Source organism: Theropithecus gelada, chromosome 11 (assembly GCF_003255815.1).
Source record: "Theropithecus gelada isolate Dixy chromosome 11, Tgel_1.0, whole genome shotgun sequence".
Taxonomy (NCBI): domain Eukaryota; kingdom Metazoa; phylum Chordata; class Mammalia; order Primates; family Cercopithecidae; genus Theropithecus; species Theropithecus gelada.
This window is the reverse complement of record NC_037679.1, coordinates 126451541-126468887: the sequence shown is the minus strand read 5'-3', so window position 1 is coordinate 126468887 and position 17347 is coordinate 126451541. Positions and strand designations below refer to the sequence as shown.

Genomic DNA, 17347 nt, shown 5'->3' with positions numbered 1-17347 from the left:
TACCCCACCTCTCACCCTCCTCCCAACCCAGTCCCCTCTCACAGTCCTCTCTATTGCAGGAAATGGGGCAGTCATACAACTGGTCCTGTGTCAGACACACAGGAGTCATCCCCAAAATCTCTTTCGATCTTACTCAAGGATTTTCCATTTTACAAAGTCCTGCTGATTTTACTTCCTAAATATTTCTTCGATCTATTTTTCCACAACTTCCTTATAAGAACCCAAGTCCATGGCTACTTTTCTACTTGTGACTGGTCCTTGTAGCATTCTTACTGGTTTACAGGCCTCCACTCTTACACCTCCTCCAAGCTATAATATCTTCCAAACAGTGGAAAATGCTAATCTGGCTGGGTGTGGTGGCTCACACCTGTAATCTCAGCACTTTGGGAAGCTGAGAAGGGCAGATCGCCTGAGTCCAGGAGTTCCAGACCAGCCTAGGTGGAGACGGTGCTAGTGCACTCCAGCCTGGGTGACAAAGCAAGACCCTGTCTCAAGAAGAAAAAAAAAAAAAAAAAGCTACTCTGATTTATTCCTCCTCTATTAAAAATCCTTCAGTCTTTCCTTTGCTCTTGGCTAAAGAACCAACTCTTAGTCAGGGCCTACAAAGTCCTGCATAATTTGCCCTCTTTCTGGACTCTGTGTCTTCAGTGACACTGGTTTCTTACAGTTCCCAAAGGCCATGCTCACTGCCTCTCTCCTCTCTGCTTCACTAAGTTAACTTGTGCTCACCCTTCAGATGTTGGCTCAAATTCCAGTTCCTCAAGGAGGACTCCTCCAAATCCCACACAGTGCTCCCTGCATTTTCTTTCATAGCACTGATTATAGTTTTTAATTATATTCTTGCATTATTATTTGATTGTTTTATCTCCCTTACAGGGCTGTAAGCTCCAGGATAGACTGTCTTTGAGTATTCTGCTCACCAGACACACAATAAACATTTACAGAATATCAATGAATGAATGACTATGATGCCAATGTGCATGATTTCTTAGTGATAATCTTTTACTATTATAGAATAATTGTTTAAAATCTTCTAGTTTAACAAATTATCTTCTTGCTTATAGAAGTATATTTTCCCCTCAATTTATAGTAGGCAAATTGTATTAAAGAAAATATATTAGTCAAATTTTTGGTGTAGGTTTACAGCATTTAAAATTCATGATAAAAATGGTCTACTGTTTGCTCATAATTACAATGAAATCACTCTGGGATTTAGAATTAGACATACCTGTATCTGCAAACACATACCATCCCTTTTGCTTGTTTTCAAACCATAGCACAGTATTTTGACAATGCACATGCAAACACATTTTTTGTTTGCTTACTGAAGGCAAGTAGGCCAAAACCAAAAATAATTTCAGGCAAACTCAATGATAGATTTTTAAAAGTCTTACCCTGATTAAAAAAAAAAAAAAAAAAAAAGCTATTTGGGCCAGGCATGGTGGCTCATGCTTGTAATCCCAGCACTTTGGGAGGCCAAGGCAGGCAGATCACGACATCAGGAGTTCGAGACTAGCCTGGCTAGCATGGTGAAACCCCGTCTCTACTAAAGATACAAAAAATTAGCCAGGCATGGTGAAGCCCGCCTGTAGTTACTCGGGAGGCTGAGGCAGGAGAACTGTTTGAACCCAGCAGGCGAGGTTGCAGTGAGCTGAGATCGCGCCACTGTACTCCAGCCTGGGTGACAGAGCGAGAGTCCGTCTCAAAAAAAAAGCTGTTTGCTCTCAATTTAATTTTGATCACAAAAGTACTGTAGTGAGTCAAAAATAAGTCTGAGGAAAATAGGAAGAATAACTAAAACAACTATCAATAAGAACTGTTGCACTTAAGCACACAATATATTCGCTCAGAACACTGTGAACACCTACTGTTCTCTGTCTCCCATTCCTTTTACGAGAAGGGCTATGATCTTTAACTTGGTTCACAAGGCCCTCCAAAAATTGCCACTGCGTCTCTCCAGCTTCATTCCATGGTTTGTTCCTCACTTTTTCCATATGAAAGTCAGCTCAATGGCTGACCAAATCATGATCAAATTATGTTAACATGTAGCATCATTGCATTTAAATATTAGCAATATAGTTATTAACTTACAATCAGAAACATATTTTTGGATAAGGAACCTGAAATTCCATAAACAAGAGGGGAATTTATAAAGTGTCAAAGAAACACAAAAACCAGAAAAATTATAAGTTTTTATAGAAGTTTATATAACTTTTCATTTTTTATTTTTTTGAGATGGGGTCAAGACCTGGGGTCTGTCACCCAGGCTGAAGCGCAGTGGTGTGTCTTGGCTCACTGCAGCCTTGACGTCAAGAGCTCAAGCAATTCTCCCACCTCAGCCTCCTGAGTACCTGGGACTACAGGCGTGTGCCACCACACCAGGCTAATTTTTTTTTTTTTTTTTTTTGAGATGTAGTCTTACTCTGTCGCCAGGCTGGAGTGCAGTGGCGTGATCTTGGGTCACCGCAATCTCCACCTCCTGGGTTCAAGCCATTCTCCTGCCTCATCCTCCTGAGTAGCTGGGATTACAGGCACACGCCACCACACCCAGTTAATTTTTGTATTTTTAGTAGAGATGGGGTTTCACCATGTTGGGCAGGATGGTCTTGATCTCCTGACCTTGTGATCCACCTGCCTCAACCTCCCTCCCAAAGTGCTGGGATTATAGGTATGAGCTACCATGCCCAGCTGAAGTTTATATAACTTTAGGATATAAAGACTATGTAAACAGTCATAATGAAATACATAACCACGATTAAATATGTTTCTGACTCTTGCTGCTGTCAGTATGACAGACTAGATAGATACTCTGAGAAGAGTTTTACTATAATACAACTGGATCCTGGACAAAATTCAGCAAGTAATTGTAATGCTTTACTTCTTTACATTAAAGTAAGAGAACTTTCCAAGGCCCCCAAACCCAATGAACAAACAAAACAACACACATACAATAAGCTGAAATTGTAATGGTGAATGAATGGAGCAAACAAAGCTGGGGTTGGACAGTCCTGGGATTAGGAGACAGTCCATGGGGCCTGGAGGACAAGGGGTCTGAGACTTGGTCATTACGCCAAAACTTATGAAAGGAAGATGATGAAGTATCAACCAAATATGAGCTCACAATGAGAAGAGACTAATTACAGCAGAAAGCAAGTCTCCAGGAACTAGAATTTAGTAGAAACAACAGATTTGGAACCCTTGACATGTCTTCGGCTACTGGCATTATTAGACACAAATTTGAAAATTACATAAGAAATGTTTGGAAACATAAAGTGGCAAACAACAAAAACTATCAGAAATGGTCAGGCAGATTTGGAAGGAAAAAACTTTTGGAAATAATTAAAATTAAAAATGAACAAAACAGCAGATTTGCTACAACTGGAGAGTAAATGAACAAAACAGGAGATAGAGATGAATAAAATGCTATAGAGAGAGACACAGAGATAGAAAACAGGAGAGACATAGAAGATGGAATGAGGTAATGTTATATATATATCTGAACTGAATTCCACAGGAAGAAAGTAAGAAAAAAGAAAAACAAATAACAGAAATAACATAACTTTTCTAAGAGTCCATTTCTGAATTATATAATGGAGAAAATACAACCTTCCTCACAGGGGAATTGAGAAACCATAAGCAACAGTATACCCAACACACTTCAAACAATGCCTGGCACTGGTGCATCATAAATGGTAACTGCTATTGTTTTTATTTCTGCTCCTCTCCCCTTCATTTCAACTTGCTTCATTTTTCTATTTCTTATGTCAATAGTACACTGCCATTTATCCAGTCACCCAAATCTTAACATTAAAGTCATTCCTGACTACTTACTCCCTGTCTTTCTCAGCTCTTTCTTCATTGAACCAATTCCCTTTAAAGTGTGATCAAATCTAAGCATCTTACCATGGCATCTCTGGCTGTCAATGACCTGATTCTTACCTACACCATTCCAGCCTCAGTTTTCTGCCAGTCTTGCAGTGCTTGCTCCAATATCAAGCAGCTTGTGTCCTCCAATACATAACATGTGTATCTTCAGGGTGAAGCATGGTTCTTTAGATTATCAGGAAGCACCATCCTTTAGGCTGCCATGCCACCAAGGGAAACATTTGGGATCACAGCAATAGGTCTGGGTGCCTACCCTTATCTCAAACACCAGTAGAATTCACTCCATGTCATGCCCCACTTTCCTGTTTATCTCATATCCCAGGAAAACGCCCAGCTCTCTGGTTATTTTCTCGCCTCATCCCCAAACATATTGCTCTGTACATAATTTTTTTTTGAGACGGAGTCTCGCTCTGTACCCCAGGCTGGAGTGCGGTGGCGCAATCTTGGCTCATCGCAACCTCCGCCTGCCGGGTTCAAGCGATTCTCCTGCCTCAGCCTCCCGAGTAGCTGGAATTACAGGCATGCACCACCACGCCCAGCTAATTTTGTATTTTTAGTAAAGACGGGATTTCTCCACGTTGGTCAGGCTGGTCTTGAACTCCCAACCTCAGGAGATCCGCCCATCTCGGCCTCCCAAAGTGCTGGGATTACAGGCTTGAGTCACCGCGCCCGGCCCTTTCTTTTTTTTTTTTCACTTCACCTTCTGTCACCTCTGAGACCTCAGGGCTGAGAACTGAGGCGTGTAGTCCCTGACTCTTCTTGCCTTCAAAAACCCGTGGCAGCTCTGAGGCCCATCATCGTCTGGCTCTACCCATCTCTCCTACTGAGTTAGCATCTCCTCATCATCTGCCCCACACCCACTCACTCAGGAATTTCTCACTAACAGATCATAGTTCTCTGCTCTACCACAATGTCTGTGGACTTCAACATTCACATGACAAGCCCAGCTCTACTGCCTTATATCTCTGCTGCCAGCGCCGTGCAGTCTACCTTCTCTGTCCAATCTCACGGTCACCCCCGGGACTGTCACCGTACACCAGAGGGTGAACCATATCTGGCATGCCAGGTTCACATATCCCATTTTTTTTTTACCAACATCTCTCTTATTTCTAATTCATTGGCCCCAAGACGTCCGCTACCATACATCTCTGAACTTACCGAAATTATTCTGTCCACAGACCCCACCACTTTCTCATTAACCATCAGCCTGTTTCCCAGCTTTCCTGCTCTTTTTATCCAATTGAGACTTCTCTTATTCATTATTAACTCTCTGATGCAAATACTTCCCTTCTCTTCCAGTGTTTTTCTCATTGTACTTACTCTGGATAAATCCTGCTATCTGCCTTCGCTGGCCTGAGTTGCTGTATCTTGTTAGAGAAAAATCACTGCCATTAAACTGACTAGTGTCCCCTTAAATTTATAACTGTAAATTTCTAACAGGTGCCCAAGTCCAACTTTGTTTCTCTATTAGGCTCACCTTTCTCCGCCCAGAGAAAATTTTCACGCTTAGTCCTCTTTCTTGAATCTCCCCATCTCTTCTTCCTTCCCCTTCACTTTCAACTGATGACTCTACTTCATTCTTCAGTGAACATACAGATATTGCACCTAAATGGAGCCAGGTGTGGTGGCTCATGCCTGTAATCCCAGCACTTTGGGAGGCCGAGGTGGGCAGATCATGAAGTCAGGAGTTCGAGAACAGCCTGGCCAACATGGTGAAACCTCATCTGTACTAAAGATTCAAAAAATTAGCTAGACATGGTGGTACACGCCCGTAATCCCAGCTACTTGGGAGGCTGAGGCAGGATAATCACTTGAACCTGGGAGGTGGAGGTTGCAGTGAGCCGAGATCACACCATTGCACTCCAACTCGGCCAAAAGGGCGAGACTCTGTCTCAAAAAAAAAAAATGTATTTAGCCAGGCGTGGTGGCTCACGCCTGTAACTCAGCACTTTGGGAGGCCGAGGTAGGCGGATCACCTGAGGTCGGGAGTTCAAGACCAGCCTGACCAACATGGAGAAACCCCATCCCTACTAAAAATACAAAAATTAGCCAGGTGTGGTGGCACATGCCTGTAATCCTAGTTACCAGGGAAGCTGAGGCAGGAGAATTGCTTGAACCCGGGAGGTGGAGGTTGCGATGAACCGAGATCACGTCATCGCACTCCAGCCTGGGCAACAAGAGCGAAACTCCGTCTCAAAAAAAAAAAAAAAAACAAAAAACAACAACAACAAAAAAACAAATAAACACATATTGCACCTAAACTCCCTCATTTCTCACCACCAGAGCAACAAAAACGCCAACTCACCCACATTTGTACCCATCTTTTTCTTTTTCCCTTCTGATGTAATGGAGGAAGTTTTCCTCTCCCCATCAAAGCCAGCACATCTACTTGTACTGTGGGTTCCATCTATTCTTGTTTCTCACACACATCCTTTGGCCATTATTTATCTAACATTCCTCCTCTTACTCATCATGCTCCAGCCTCATGACCTTTGGCAGTCTCATGAATAGACCAAGTTCCTTCCTAGCTCAGGGGCTTTGCAAATAGACTTTCACTGTCTGAAGTTTCTCCCTGTCTCTATTGATTATCGGCTCTTTCTCACCCCCCTCCCCCCGCCTTTTTTTCCTTTCTTTTCTGAGACAGAGTTTCACTCTTGCTGCCCAGGCTGGAGTGCAATGGCACGATCTCAGCTCACTGCAACCTCCGCCTTCTGGGTTCAAGTGATTCTCCTACCTCAGCCTCCCAAGTAGCTGGGATTACAGGCACGTGCCGCCATGCCTGGCTAATTTTGTATTTTTAGTAAAGATGGGATTTCACCATGTTGGTCAGGCTGGTCTCAAACTTCTGACCTCAGGTGATCTGCCTGCCTTGGCCTCCCAAAGTGCTGGGATTATAGGCGTGAGCCACTGCGCCCAGCCCCTTTCTCAGTCTTTTAAGCATCATCTTAAATACCAACCCCTCAGATAGGTCTCTTTTTCTCACCAAAATTGGTTCCAAATCTTCCTCTGTTACTAATACTGTCCATTTTTAACTTCTCAATTGTTTTATTTCATCTATAGTAATTTGAAATTCTCATTTGTCTGTCTTCTCCATTACAATGTAAGCTCTGTAAAGCCAGGGAACCTTTTGTCTAACGTTTTTTCTCCGGGGCTCAGCACAGTTCTCTGCACATAGTTGGCACCAAAATAAATTTATTAAGTGATTTGTTGAAAGTCATTTTTTTGTGTGTCCCAAGTTGATGACTTTATATCACTTATATAGTTACTAGCAACTTTAATGATCAAGAAATCTCACTTACATATCCACATGCTCGACAATGATGCCTCCTTCGTGTCAGTGCATTGAAAGGCTCTTTACATTTCATACACATTGTCACTTCATTATCTCGGATCCATCTTGGGGCTCTTTTCCCTAGCTCAGCAGTCTAAAAAGGGAAGAAAGATTCAATTTTAATAGAAAAAACTATAATTCCCTTTTATTATTATTTTTTGAAAGAACTTTAACTATATTGCTCAAACCATGTTCTGAAACTCAAGAACAAGGCCAGGTGCAGTGGCTCACGCCTATAATCCCAGCACCCTGGGAGGCTGAGGTGGGCAGATCATCTGAAGTCAGTAGTTCGAGACCAGTCTGGCCAACGTGGTCAAACCCTCTCTCTACTAAAAATACAAAAATTAGCTCAGCATGGTGACATGCACCTATAATCCCAGCTACTCGGGAGGCTGAGGCAGGAAAATTGCTTGAACCCAGGAGGCGGAGGTTGCAGTGAGCCAAGATTGCGCCACTGCACTCTAGCCTGTGCAACAGAGCAAGACTCTGTTTCAAAAAAAAAAAAAGAATAAGAAAAATTCAAAGAAGTTCAAGTAGAATGAAAAGTCACTCACTATTGTGTTCATCTAAGAAAGAACGAGATTCTGTCTAACCAGCCAGTTCTGACATTGTAAAGGGAAAAGGCTGGAGAACAAAATGATTAGACAGATCTTCTGCACCTGCAAAGATATGAAAGAGCTTGAAGTTAAGAATTTAATTCAACTCACAGAAACCTCTGAGTGAATGTCATTATCCTTTGCAATTGCATTTCTGAAGGTTTCATGCCTTTGATGAAAAGCGTCGATGGTTTCTTGAAGGGCCTAAAGTATAAGTAAAATTCAAAGCACACATTAAAGTTTCTCATATAAACCAACGAATATACTTTATCAAACAAATATCTATGATAGGAATCATTTTGAAAATTAAGTGAACCTGTTCTGATGACTGCATATTAAAACACACACAACAATATATGCACATTTGTATACACAGAGATGTTACTAAAAAACAAAAGTGAAAATAAGCTGGGCGCGGTGGCTCACACCTGTAATCCCAGCACTTTGGGAGACTGAAGCAGACAGATCGCTTGAGCTCAGGGGTTTGAGACCAGCCTGGGTAACATGGCGAAACCTCATCTCTACGAAATACAAAAAAAATTAACCAGGCATGGTGGTGCACGCCTATAGTCCTAGCTACTCGAGAGGCTGAGATGCAAGAATTGCTTGAGCCCAGGCACAGGCTGCAGTGAGACATGACGCACCACTGCACTCCACACTGGGTGAGAGTGAGACTCTGTCTCAAAAAAAAGAAAGAAAAGGAAATAGAAATGAGGCGTACCTTGATCCATTCTTCTTTGTCTTGCGCAGAACTAAAACAAAACAAAATTAAAGTGAATGTAAAGAACATTAATGATTCACAGCCAGTGAATTAAACTATGCTTTCATGTTGTTCCAACTTTCTGGAAAATTCAGGGATGTTACGGAAGGAATTATAATAAAAATTAATCTCTGGCAATTAAACAAATAAAAATCTTAAAAACAGGTTCAGACTATTCACTGACTTTGGTACACATAAAATTTGATGAGGCTAGTTAGGTTTAGCTTCCATTAATATACTGTCCAGACATGAAGTCTAATCACCATCATCCGGTTAGATATATCAGGTGACTGTATATATAGCATTACACTGAATATACAACAGCTAATCTTCCAGTTTTCTAAAACACATGAAGGCTACTAAAGGCTACTAATCACAGCCCATCTTAGAAGAGATAGTAATTATCTTTGAGAATCTAAAATATCTCCGTAAAGCCTTACGGAGCTATTTAACATTTCCTTTGATAAACAATTTGATTTTATTTTCCAGTTCTTAGAAGGCTTTAGGCAATACCAAACCTAACCCCTTTTAGATAAAGAAAAGCATATAAAAATTTTAAATGCCTATAGGAAGGAGGTGTTACAGATGAAGAGACCCCAGTGTTTAGTAATTATCCGTAGAAAACAAATTTCCTTGACTGTCGTCAGGTTCCCTTTTTCCCTATAAGGCAAACGTTAGTTCCTCTTTCTTGCAGGTAGCTTATGTTGCTGGCTGCTATCACAGACCGCATTTGAAAAATCCTCCGTAGTGGAGTCTGAACTGGGTAAGATCTCCAAATTGAAAAATTCTGAAGAGGATGAAAGAGTGTGCTCTATCTGTTTGTATGTGCTTGGTAGAGGGGCTAAGTTTGAATTCTAGCCTGAAGGTCACCTGGCTGCCCACAGTTATGAAATATGCATGAGGCTAGCTGAAGGATTGTTTCTGTGTCACAATCTATCTTTCCAGCAAATTGATTATTGAACACCATGATGTGCCAGGAATGCTGCTGGAATCTGTGTCTGCCAAGTGGAAGCTTCTGCTCGTTGTTCACCTGGGGGCTTCGATCTTGCTTCTCAAAATAAAAAAAAAAATTAAAAATTAAAAAACTCTCCCTATTGCTCTGCCTTGCCACCACAGCTCTGTTGCCCTGGAAGCACAGTTATTTGCTAGCTGCTTTTAGCCTTTCAAATGCAGAGAAACCCAACAAGTCTTTATAGCTTTTCATTTTAGTTTTTAGTTATGGTAGATTGTTTTCCCCCTTATATTTTTATTTCCACTTAGCAATAGAAAACCATAATGGTATTCTGTATATAAAACAGAATACTTTTTATCTTTTTGAAAGTAGAAGAAGCAGCACAAAAGTACTTTAGTCTTGAGGCTGACTCACACCTTAGCAAGAAAAGTGGGGTCCTTTTTTCCCAGTTAGCTTCAGAATCAAATACTCTTTCAGTATCTCCAAATATATACCCAAGTTTTGATTCCACATAATTCCTATGGCACTCTGACTTTCTTGGAACTTCAGTGTTTGTCCCATTCTTAACAGAGCATGATAGGCTGGGTGCAGTGGCTTAGGCCTGTAATCCCAGCACTTTGGGAGGCTGAGGTGGGCAGATCACCTGAGGTCAGGAGTTTGAGACCAGCCTGGCCAACATGGTGAAACTCTGTCTCCACTAAAAAAAAAAAAAATTAGCTGGGTGTGGCGTCATGTGCCCATAATCCTGGCTACTCTGGGAGGCTAAGGCAGAGGAATTGCTTGAACCTGGGAGGAGGAGGTTGCAGTGAGCTAAGATTGCACCATTGCACTCCAGCCTGGGTGACAAGAATAAAACTCAGCCTCAGAAAAAAAAAAAAAAAAAAGAGCATGATAGATCATACCGAAAATAATCACTTAATTCAGATGTTCAATATCACCATATAAGCACAAATATAACTAAAGCAATGAGATTAGGTAAATAAAAATTTTTTGACAGAATAACTGTTTCCAATAAGAAATGGAAGGTATCCAGTACTGTGTGTTGGAATGTTATAAAGTGATGACTACCTGTACTTAAGAAAATTCCTCACCAGTTAGCCCCATCTTGATGAGAAAATAGCCCAACTGGCTAAAGGAGGACTGAAAGTATCCGTTCAGGCAAACTAAGAAACCTTAGAAATATCTCCCCTGTAGTTACACACATCTCTTGGGTTTGCAGATTGGAAGTGTGCTGAAATTTCAGAGTCAGCAATGCCTTCATTCTTTCTGCAATGAAAACTATGATGATCAGAACTATTGATGAGGCTGGGTGCGGTGGCTCACGCCTATAATTCCAGTACTTTGGAAGGCCAAGGTGGGTGGACCACCTGAGGTCAGTTCGAGACTAGCCCGGCCAAAATGGCGAAACCCCATCTATACTAAAAATACAAAAGTTAGTAGGGCTTGGTGGCAGGCACCTATAGTCCCAGCTACTTGGGAGGCTGAGGCATGAGAATCACTTGAACCCAGGGTATGGAGGTTGCAGTGAGCCAAGATCATGCCACTGCACTCTAGCCTGGGCAACAGAGCGAGACTCTGTCTCAAAAAAAAAAAAAAAAAAAAAAAAAAGAACTGTTGATAGTGTTCCTTGTTGCCAGGGCCATTAGGGCCATTAGCTCAGTAAATCAACCACTGAGTGAGGACTCCGTCAAGAGCCTTCAGCAGAGCATCATATATTCTGCCCTTGGGTTTGAGGGGCTAGGGCCCAAACCCACCATGAGGTAGGGAAACAATGACACTCAAAGGCAAGTTTCAAATGCTACCTGCTCCCTGAGGAAAAGGAAGTTCAGTACATATTCTCTGTGGAAAATCAAAGAACGGGCTGTTTCTTCAAACTTTCCCAGCCTGCCCACATTCCAAAACTGTAAATTCACCAATTCTTGGACTCCGTGGGTACAGATACCTGTTAAAATGATTTATTCTCTTTTTAAAATCTGAAATTTCAGCTTTTAAGCAGTTACTAAGTACGAATATTCAGGGTAAATTCACCTGAGCAGCCAGAAGCATAAGCTAATGGTGGAAACGACCAGAAGAATATTCTGAGTCTCCATGGATTCTGGGATATTGACACCACTAGAGCTAGGATTGGTTCTTCACCCTCTGCTCTGTGACCCCCTGAAGCATCTAAATTTTTACCAGGCCATGCATTAGAACAATAAATGGATGACTTATTATTATTTTTTGAGACAGAGTCTCACTCTGTTGTCCAGGCTGGAGTGCAGTAATGGGATCATGCCTGGCTAATTTTTGTAGTTTTAGCAAAGACGGGGTTTTGCCATGTTGGCCAGGCTGGTCTAGAACTCCTGATCTCAAGTGATCCCCCCGCCTCAGCCTCCCAAAGTGTTGGGATTACAGGCGTGAGCCACCGAGCCCAGCTTGGATGACTGTTTTCTAAAGCAGGTATTTCAAAACCTGACAGCACTCTGTATTCCAGAGGTTCATGCATGAGGTAGCTCTGATCAACTGCAGTGGTTCTCATGGACTTTTTAATCCTTTAAAAATGGTTACGGGCTGGGTGCAGTGGCTCATGCCTGTAATCCTAGCATTATGAGAGGCTGAGGCGGGCGGATCACCTGAGCTCAGGAGTTCGAGACCACCCTGGTCAACATGGTGAAACCCTGTTTCCATTAAAAATACAAAAATTAACTCAGGAGGCTGAGGTAGGAGAATGGTGTGAACCCAGGAGGCGGAGCTTGCAGTGAGCCGAGATCAGGCCACTGCACTCTAGCCTGGGAGACAGAGCGAGACTCCGTCTCAAAAAAAAAAAAAAAAAAAATTTGCCAGGCGTGGTGGCAGGTGCCTGTAATCCCAGCTACTCAGGAGACTGAGCCAGGAAAATCGCTTGAACCTGGGAGGCAGAGGTTGCCGTGAGCTGAGATCATGCCATTGCACTCCAGTTTGGGCAACAAGAGTGAAATTCTATCTCAAAAAAAAAAAGTAAGGGAAAAAAAAAAAGCTTATGGCTAGGGGAATGTTAGCCAGAACTCCAAACCTTTCTCTCCCAATAAAAATATAACAAGAGCCATACCTTCTAGAAGTCCTGGTTGTCAGAGGCCACCTGAGTCCCTAATGGCTCCCTTCATGTATTCTGCAACTATGGTGGGAGAAGTTTTACCCTTACCACCCTGCCTCTTACGAACATTTCTTTCCATTCAAGTGCCCCTGAGGCCCTAAAATGTAGAGTATCTGAAAGACTCAGAGATTAGCATGGAATAACAAGCATCAATAAATATTTGTGGACCAAAAGGAGGGGTGGAAGGATTAGGAGAGAACCTTTTCCTGTAAATCAAGATACTGGCTTGATGGCAATAATTTCATCCTCTGAGTACCCTGTATTTCTGAAGAGTTAATCAATTTACTGAACGCTTACTGTCAACAAACCACTGTCCTAGGCACTATGGAGGAATTGAGAGAGAGGAGACATGACTCCTGCTTTTCAAGAACCTACAGCTCTGCATTTATATCCAACCAGAGTCCCAGAGATCTGCAGTATTCACTTGGGGAAAACCCTCAGAGCCATTCTGTTCTAATGATTCATTCTGATGCTTGCTTTTGGAAAGCAGTGTGATAGAAATGGTTCCCTTACCTGGCCTGCAGTTCCAGTGTTCTCTCTTTCCCAGATACCTGGAAAGTATGTGGATATTCTTCATTTTGAGTCTCTACAATTTTCATTCCATCAATGCCAACCCTGGTTCGAACTGTGAATTTAGAGCCTACCAAGCTGAATCTGGGCACACAGTACAGCAACATGTTGTTGAACTGCAAGGAAGGAGAACATATATCAGTAAAGAAAATAAATAGGGGAAACTGATCAGTGTTTTTTTTTTTTTTTTTTTTTTTNGTTCACGCCATTCTCCTGCCTCAGCCCCCCGAGTAGCTGGGACTACAGGCGCCTGCCACCACGCCTGGCTACTTTTTTTGTATTTTTAGTAGAGACGGGATTTCACCATGTTAGCTGGGATGGTCTGGATCTCCTGACCTTGTGATTCGCCCGCCTCAGCCTCCCAAAGTGCTGGGATTACAGGTGTGAGCCACCGTGCCCAGTCGGAAACTGATCAATTTTAAAGGCAGCCCTAGATAAAAATTCTAAGTAATTTCTAGAGAACACAGTACTGCCTGCATGAGAAAAATTATTTTCTAAAACATTGAGGTTTATGCTTGTATAAAAAATCATATTCTCGCACTTTGAAAAATATATTTCCCATTCATGACTCATACATATTTTATTGATATTCATTTAAATCAACAGTTTTGTACTACTGTACTAAGCAAATTAGTTCAATAAATTCACAACAAATTACTAAGGACCTTTTGATATACCAGGAGCTTAATTTCTTAACCTTTTAAGTTCTTAAACACAAGAATTTCTCATTGATGTATCTTAGAGGGCAAGTCTAAAACTAGGTGTTAGAAGAAGAGAGTAATATTTAGCAATTATTATTACATTGGAGATAGGGTCTCACTCTGTCACCCAGGCTGCAGTATGGTGGTGCAATCATAACTCACTGCAGTCTTTAACTTCTGGGTTCAAGCCATCCTTCTGCCTCAGCCTTCTGAGTAGGCAGGACTATAGAAACACACCACCATGCCCAGTTAGTTTTTCTTAGTAGAGATGAGGTCTTGCTATGTTGCCCAGGCTGGTCTTGAACTCCTGAACTCAAGAAATCCTTCTGCCTTGGCCTCCCAAAGTGCTGGGATTACAGGCCTGAGCTACCACGCCTGGCCTCAATTAAAAATTGTTTTTGTAGACATAGGGCCTAGCTATGTTGCCCAGGCTGGTCTTTAACTCCTGGCCTCAAATGATACTCCCGCCTCTGCCTCTGGAAGTGCTGGGATTATAGTATGAGACATAGCACCTGGTCACCAATTTTTTTTGTTTTTTTTAACCGGACTGTTGAATGTTAAGCTTTTAAAAAATAGCCTATTTATTAGTTCAAATCTCATTAGAACATGTGGGGTTTGGACATTAAACCCTACATAAAAAGCAAGCCACAGGGCCAAGGTCTCTGTGATCCCACAGTGCTCTTGAATAGTATTATGAATCCTTAAGTCTTGCTTAAAAATTTACCACATATGGGCCAGGCGCGGTGGCTCACGTCTGTAATCCCAACACTTTGGAAGGCTGAGGGGGGTGGATCACCTGAGGTCAGGAGTTCGAGACCAGACTGGCTAACGTGGTGAAACTCTGTTTCTACTAAAAATACAAAAAACTAGCTGGGCATGGTGGCGTGCACCTATAATCCCAGCTACTTGGGAGGTTGAGGCAGGAGAATCACTTGAACCCAGGAGGCTGAGGCTGCAGTGAGCTCAGATTGTGCCATTGCACTCTAGCTTGGGCAACAAGAGCGAAACTCGGTCTCAAAAAAAAAAAAAAAAAAAAAAAAGACTTTACCACATATGATTTTTCTGAAAAGCCATCAGTTTTATTAGAGGTCTTTAAAGGCAGTGCCTTATTCTTTACAAGATGTACCTTTAAAAATGAAGACTATCCCTGTCTCTACAAAAAATACAAAAATTAGTCAGGTGTGGTAGCACGCACATATAGTCCCAGTTACTCAGGAGGCTAAGGTGGGATCCCTTGAACCAGGGAGGTAGAGGTTTCAGGGAACCGAGATCACGCCACTGTACTCCTGCTTGGGTCATAGAGTGAGATTCCATTCAAAAAAGAAAAAAAAAAAAAGCACGGGCTATTAATTGCATGAAAAATGGTATGTTAGAAGGCTGACACGATAGAAATTCACTTTCAAAGACTTTATGAAATTATTTAGTTCACTTTTGACTATGTTAAAATATGCAAAGAAATAAAACCCTAAATATTTGTGTTAATTTGAGGGCAGATTCCTGAGAGAAGGTCTATACTCATCTTCTTCATATTTATTACTTCTCAAGTTGTTTCTAGGGTTACATGTATTTTCTAAGACCAGAGCAATTAGGGAATAAAATTGCTTTAAAATTTACTTTCCTAATAGCATGTGGGCTAAATTCAACATGGTTTTTATTTTACTTGCTTCATCAAGATTTCTCAATTTATTAATTCTTCAAATTTTCTCTAAAATTTTACTTTCAGCTGAGTACTATCATTAGCAGAGGCTCTGAAGCCAGACAAGCAGCTCTCAAACCTGCACTCTACCTCTTATGAGCTGTGCAAACCCTCATGCCTCGAGGTCATTATCTGTAAAATTCACAGGTTGCTGAGATTAAATGGAACAAATGTGAAGTATGTAGAACAGTGCTTTGCACAGACTAAGTGCCTAAATTCAACAAGTCTTCTCATTTTATTCTCCTTGGGACTTGAGTCTAGATCCGCCCTGCTAGGCCCTCTGTTCAGTTTCACATTGCTGTGAAGACAAGAAAGGTTGATGGGTATGTAAAACATTCCAACAAGTTTATGTGACGGTCTGTAATAGTCATTCTGGATGTTAGTTTCTCACAGTTGTTTTCTCATTTTGTAAGTTCCTGTATCCAATGTTATAAATTTCAGTTCCACACTGGAGAATGTAGAAATAAATGATTACATCTGTAATGATCACATTACAGATATATCCAAAGATATAACCTATATACTGGAAAAAAAGACAGAGCTGTTTTTTCTTTTTCCTTAAATAGATATGGGGTACTGCTATGCTGCCCAGGTTGGTCTTGAATTCCTGGGCTCAAGAGATCCTCCAGTCTCAGCCTCTCAAATATATCCTCTTGGGGTGTAGGCCTTTATCACTAACTGTCCACTGTATCTGAATCTGGCAATGACACCCTCATTATACATAGATTTTAGAGATCTGAAAAAAAGCTCCAAAAGGTTTTTATCACCATCCATATCATCGTCTGATTAAGGCCACAGCTTGCTTGCTAAGTTTTCCTGTTAACACTTCTATCAAGGCCTTCTCAGGAGGATATTTGGTTGAAGCTGTGAATGTTGCAGGAGCTGCAGAGCCACCAGCACAAGGGACAGAGGTCACACATTCCAGCCATCAACAATAATCAAATTGTTCCTGCAAACTGAGTGACAAATGTAATGGTATGGCATAAAATTTGTGAGTTATCTGATACTTGTCCTCAAAGTGGCTTTTAAGTTCAGCACTCATGCTGTTTTATAGAAACAAGTCCATGAATATGAAGGTTTTTAGCATTTACCATTTGTAGTTATGCTCACATGACAGATTATCTTATAAATGTGTATGTTTCTCCTTCCCTTTCATGCTTTCAGGACTATATTCCCTCTATTATATTCTCCCTAAATGGGACTTCACATATATCCTTTTCTTCTTTGCATAGGTGAAGGTGGGAGCTCCTGCACGATTGAAATCATTGTTTACAGAGAAGATATCATATATAGGAAGAAACCAAGTAGCTAGTCCTGTTCCCTCCATGAACCTTGCTCCTGTAGCAAAAGCCACCACCACCTTTCACAAATAATTACTTCCCTCTGGGTTTTCCCTGATACTGAAAAAAGAAATTATAGCAACTATGGTATGAAGAACATTGACTTTCCCTTTTAGGGTAGGAGATTCCCTTTTATTTCATGCCCACAGCTTAGAAGTAGTGATCAGTGAAGCAATCTCAGACTAGTGAGGCAATTTCTACAAGTCCTAGGTTGTGATAAAGACTACAAGCCTCGGCTGGGCGCGGTGGCTCACGCCTGTAATCCCAGCACTTTGGGAGGCCGAGGTGGGCAGATCATGAGGTCAGGAGATCGAGACCATCCTGGCTAACACAGTGAAACCCTGTCTCTACTAAAAATACAAAAAATCAGCCGGGTGTGGTGGCGGGCGCCTGTAGTCTCAGCT

The 17347-nt window shown here is 41.7% G+C and overlaps 1 protein-coding gene across 2 annotated transcripts in view; it reads right to left on the bottom strand.

Annotated features, from left to right (window-relative positions):
* The window catches only part of FGD4 (FYVE, RhoGEF and PH domain containing 4), a 116363-nt gene that overhangs the window by 12166 nt on the left and 86850 nt on the right, over nucleotides 1–17347 (bottom strand). For both annotated transcript variants that reach the window (XM_025403507.1, XM_025403506.1), the window contains 4 exons: nucleotides 13150–13322; nucleotides 8534–8564; nucleotides 7924–8016; nucleotides 7185–7310 (listed from right to left, as the gene is read on the bottom strand). In XM_025403507.1, coding sequence (XP_025259292.1) covers nucleotides 7185–7310; nucleotides 7924–8016; nucleotides 8534–8564; nucleotides 13150–13322 — 423 coding nt within the window. The remainder of the gene's footprint in view (nucleotides 1–7184; nucleotides 7311–7923; nucleotides 8017–8533; nucleotides 8565–13149; nucleotides 13323–17347) is intronic.